Here is a 5,407-nt window from a genome sequence, read left to right on the forward strand (position 1 = left end):
ATTTTTTTATAGCCCCACAAAACACAGATTTGTCATATGTTATGATAAAGATTTGGCTACAAAGGAGATATTCAATCATATCTTAAATTATAATTAAATTTTTTCTTTACCGTTTCTTAAAGCAGTTTTTTAATACAAAAATTAAAATTTTTATGCTAGAAAGCTGCTTTAAGAAACAGTAAAAAAGCCGTCCCAAGTGAAACCTAAATGTCTCATCCTTCTCTTGATTGGAGAATACCTAATTAAAATATAAGGATTTAAACTCTATGAGGCTAATTCTAATAATGGTGGTTAATGATTTAGTTGGTTTACGACGACGAGTGTCGACAATCATCTTCATAGATTGGATTTAAGCAACATATGATAGTGAATATCAACTTCAATCGAGTACCCACAGATGAACAATTATACTCAATAACAAGATTAAATATTATTTGTATTATGGAGATGATGACGATGATTGTTGTTGACGGTAATAGCTGATGGTGGTCATTGGCGACAATGACTAGAAAATGCAAGAGAGACATTTCTAATTTTCTCTCTTATTTTCCGCCTTTTATATGAAGAATGAGAGTTTATTTATAGATTTTTGGTAGTGACTTGCTGCGTAAATATGAAAAAGAACTATAGCAAACTCAAAATGATCTATGAGATAGTCCATATTGATTCCCTTGCTCATATAATGCTCGTCAAGCATTTAAGTGTCTTAATGATGTCAAAATTAAGTGATCTTGAGCCCATTGGATCCATCTCATCGAGCTGCCCGATTCGACTATAAGCTTGTCATATTTCGAGATTATTAGATTATCCAATTAATATTTTGAAGCTTCCAAATATGCTTTGGTCTTTTGATTTGGGCACAACTGGGCATGAATTGGACCGATTTTGGTGTCGCCGGGTTAGTCACATCAAAATGTTCAATTTGATTGTAAGTTTACTTAAATCAGAGTTTGAAAAGTTTCCAATTCATATATGCATCAAGATTTGCGACGGACTAAACGATTTGCAGCTTAAAATTCTACTGAAATGATAAAAAAAAAAAAGAATCAGCACTGAAACTCCATATTAAGAACTGAAGTTTACAAAGCCAGAGAAGGGATAATTAAATTGCCTATCAGATCAAATTAAACATCCTCAAAGTAATCGATCATTTTACATGCATTTGCAGCTGCATGGACGATATACTTCGTCATCAGAGCGCCCCGAAGGCTTACTATTACGCTCCTCGTACATTCCGGATAAGACATCACAGGCGAAGCCAGCGCCGATCCCAGCGGCCAGATCAATCGTGTAGTGCCCTCTCGTGACTAGTAGTCTGAGCGCCTGAAGGCAGTTGAGAACATCGAAAGCCATTGCAAGCCTTCGCCGCCTCATCCGCCTCATATCCAGCGATGCAATCACCGCCCCGCCCGCGTGGCCGGAGAAGAAGAGGAAAAATGATACGTTGCCCACCGGAAAATCCACTCCAGAGCCCAGAAATCCCTGCAGCAATCATCAATAAATTGGCTCATATATTACTATTTGTTAAATATATTACTTAAAATTTACGGTTTTTAAAAATAATTTTATCCTCTAATTATTAGGCACTGAATTCTTTCAAAAATTTAAGAATTGTAAATTTATATTCATGAAAATTTTGATCGGAATATATTTTTATATTTAAAAAAAAAACTTGTAGTTGAACTGCATTACAAATTGAGAGTCACAGGCCTGTTATTTCTGGAGATGAATTTGTGCTAGCATTGCGTTATTGTTCATCAACATTAATAAAATAAAATAAAATAAAATAAATCCCACCGGCTCATGCCAGCGTGACAAGTTATGAGAGACGAGTGGGCACATGATAACGCCTGCATAATTAAGAATAGTAGTCCCACACAAAGAGCAAATAGCCTTAAAATTTCGTTTGGATAATTTTTTTATTAGTCTGTAAAATAAAGTTTTAGCACAAAAATTTACTCAATGAAAAAATCATCCCGAATGAAGCCTTCGGGTAGAAATCCCTTCATATGATGGAAAATTTATTTCAAGCGGAGTTTAAAATAATTTATGTTTAGAATTCAATAAAATAAAATCACGTGGTTTGTATATAAATTATATATATAATTTGTACATATGACATATATAAAGAGAATTTATACACATCCTGTGTATACAAAACAACGTGATTTCATTTCATTGAAGTTCACAAGCTGTGTACAAATTATACGCAGGATGTGTACAAACAACATGATTTTATTTCATTGGAGTTTGAACGAAAAATTATATTTGAATTCCGTACAAAATAATTTTTCTATATAATGAGAGTGAGGTATTGTTCATGTAATCGTGTTACATATCTTAGTATGAATTAATTTTATAATTAAATATATATTCTATTCAAATAATAACTATTTATAAATTATTATTATACAATCACTTTGTGAATTGATATTCAAATATCTAAATTCATATTAAAAATTTAAATTATATTTTTGACCTTTGTTGCAATTTTTAATAATTTAATTGCAACATACACATATACATATGATTTTAACAGTTTAAAAAGGATAACATCAAAGGTAATTTTATAAATATTTAAAAAATGAATATTACGTATGCAATTCCTCCTAAACTTAAAATAGCAAATTTTATATTATTATTATATTATTTTAAAGATTTGCTAAAGTGATTAACTAACTAATTAGTATTTTAATAATACATTAAAAATTATCTTAGATTCTAAGTATTTTAGGAAAAATGAGACCCGAATTTCCTGACCTAATTTATTTAATATTAAATTAAAAAATTAACATTTTATATTTATATTATATTTAAATAATATAAAATTTAATATTTTTAATAATAAAAATTTTAATTAGGAAAAAAAAAAAAAAACCAACCTGGGGAAGAGGAAGCTGGGTTGCGTAGCCCATCACGCCTCTGCAAGTAAACATGAAAAGCGCGGCAATGGTCGCCCGCGGCCTTCCCTCCACCATTAACGCCCAAACAATATACACCACTTGCATTCCCACAAACACCTGCACCGCACAATTAGATCACCCATATTTCGAACACCAAAGAAAGATACAATTTTTCAACAAATTTCTCACCGTGTTAAGCGCTGCGAGGAAGGAATTGAGTTCAGGCCTCACGGCGAGAAAGCCATGAAATCTCTCAGTGAGAAGGAAGCCGATATCGAGCGGCGGAGAGGAAGAAGGAACCATTCGCAATGTGTACTCGACTCCCATGAAGAATAGCAGAGAGAGGGCTAAGAAGCAGGGGAGGGGATGATTGCTGAGCAAACCCGCCATTTCTTTGGCTGAAAAGCCTTTAATTCCTTTCAAGTGTTCCGGCGTCTTGATCGCCGCCGGCGACTTCGCGGCGGTGGATATCTTGCGAGACATCTTGTATGCAGATAATAAATTTAAGGATTGATAAAATATGGAAGGATATTGGAGGTCTGGCTGCAATGCTAACCTATATATAATTTGGGAAAAATTAAGGTCTAATATACCTTATATAATATAATTGTAATAATAATTTTATGAATAAAATATAAGGTTATTAAAATAACATTATTGAATAATATATCTTGTGACAAAATTAAATCAAAATATAAAAAATTGATTTTTTTTGGGTCTGTGTAATTCTATGGTTGCCGTTTTGATTGAAAAGGAGAGGTGGGTGGTGGGTTGGTGGGGTTTTTAAAGAGAGAAGAAAACAGAGGCAAAGTTTTTTTTTGTGAAGGATATTAGTTTGGAATGCATAGCTGGCTTCTTAATTGTTTACTTATTGTTATAGTTGATCCAATCTGGAGGGAAATGGCACCAATATATTCCAAGGAAAAAAAATTTATGCCAGTTGAAGGATTGCGAGCAATGGAAATTTACAATCAATTTATTTTTTGGAAATTTATACTAGATGCTTAGTATATAGCAACAATAATTTTGAGTTAAGAATGAGAAAATTTAACGTCTTTAGATTGATAAATTATTATGTGCGGACACTAGACTGATTGGAGATGAATGACAGCGCGCCACATCAATCGGTACACAACAAAAAGTGACATGTTATGCTTTTATTTGTCTCCGGACGCCGTCTGGTGTTCACAATAGATTAGAGTGAATGGTGCGAAAAATGATGATGAATAGGATCAATATTCGACGTTTCAGAGTCCAATTCAAGTCCAAGTTGTTATGCACGTTAATCAACGAAAGCAATTTGACTAATCATCATTATTGATAGCAAGGAATTGTGTCATCTAAAGGAAAAGATATTCTGTGCGGACACCGGGCTGTTCGTAGGCGAATCAGAATGTGCTACATCATGGTACACTGACGCAATACACATAAAAAAATGACATGGTACGTTCTGATTCGTATTCGGAGGGCATCCGTATCCGCAGAGAATAATTTATCCATCTAAAGAGACCTTCTACATAGAGTGAGTGTTTATCTAAGAGGTTAATTTTAAGTCAATTAAAATTTAAAATTTGGCACCACATTTTAAATACCTAAAAATTCATATAATACAACACAATCATCATGCTTACAATTAAATATTCCCTAAGTTGTTTATATAATTAAGGGCATGCGTCACATCTCGGTGGTGCTTATTTAGTTCTCGTGGTTTAAAAAAGGCCGTGTGGCTGATGGATATTTTTTAATGCAAAATTAAATTCAAATATTTTTAATTAATTTTCCTATTTTAATAATTTGAACATTGAAGTAAGACAATTGTAGTTTGAGCTAACAAATTATTTATTTAATTCATTTACAAAAATTTAGTCGGGTCGTGCTAAACCAAATGGCCAAAAAATAAATAAATAAATAAATAAAAATAAAAAAATAATAATAAAAAAAAAAAGAGCACAGGTAGCTGCATGATTAGTGGTTACTTGAATTTTGAAGGCACCGAAACAAAAATCTGCATTTACAATGGCTAATTGCTTTCTTGAAATATTAATTATAATTTGCATTTACATGAAATAAAAAAAAAAAAACTGTGACAAAATATTGTCATACAATTTTCAAATGTTAAAAATATTCAAATAAAAATAAAAAATAAATATGATATGTCACCAACATTAAATATGAATCTTGATGTATATTTAATTTGAAAACTTACGAAATTAAATTCACGACCGCTCCTATTCCGGCAAATTTATTGTCAAACATAATATCTCGATGAGACTAAATCAATAATATTAGAAGTGGCCCAATCCGAACTTGAATGAGCTTAGATCAACCACTTGAAGCATAGTTAAAAACTTTTGAACTTTAAATGGAGAGCCAAATGATCTCCAAATTTGACATGATTATAATCAAATCAAACGTCTCGACAAGATGAATCAAAGAAGCCTAATGTTGCTTAGTTTTGGCAACATGAAGGAAATTAAACATTGAAAGAAGATATATGATTGAGT

The 5,407-nt window shown here is 32.0% G+C and overlaps 1 protein-coding gene across 1 annotated transcript; it reads right to left on the reverse strand.

The window, feature by feature from the left end:
* Window positions 1-1,029: 1,029 nt before the first annotated feature.
* LOC110113584 (phosphatidylcholine:diacylglycerol cholinephosphotransferase 1) lies at window positions 1,030-3,513 on the reverse strand. The gene is made up of 3 exons (XM_020846227.2): window positions 3,093-3,513; window positions 2,883-3,020; window positions 1,030-1,482 (listed from the first exon to the last, which is right to left on the reverse strand). The coding sequence occupies exons 1-3, from the start codon at window positions 3,384-3,386 to the stop codon at window positions 1,153-1,155; spliced, it is 762 nt and encodes a 253-aa protein (XP_020701886.1). The 5' UTR covers window positions 3,387-3,513; the 3' UTR covers window positions 1,030-1,152.
* Window positions 3,514-5,407: the final 1,894 nt, after the last annotated feature.

Source organism: Dendrobium catenatum, unplaced genomic scaffold (genome assembly GCF_001605985.2).
Source record: "Dendrobium catenatum unplaced genomic scaffold, ASM160598v2 fragScaff_scaffold_1557, whole genome shotgun sequence".
Taxonomy (NCBI): Eukaryota; Viridiplantae; Streptophyta; class Magnoliopsida; order Asparagales; family Orchidaceae; genus Dendrobium; species Dendrobium catenatum.

What these genes read in the sequence shown, in the direction of transcription:
- LOC110113584 (XM_020846227.2), bottom strand. Translation starts at nt 3,386, where the DNA reads ATGTCTCGCAAGATATCCACCGCCGCGAAGTCGCCGGCGGCGATCAAG. An exon ending in TCCTCGCAGCGCTTAACACG is followed by an intron (nt 3,021 to 3,092) that starts GTGAGAAATTTG and finishes TGTGCGGTGCAG; the next exon opens with GTGTTTGTGGGAATGCAAGT. An exon ending in CCCAGCTTCCTCTTCCCCAG is followed by an intron (nt 1,483 to 2,882) that starts GTTGGTTTTTTT and finishes TGATTGCTGCAG; the next exon opens with GGATTTCTGGGCTCTGGAGT.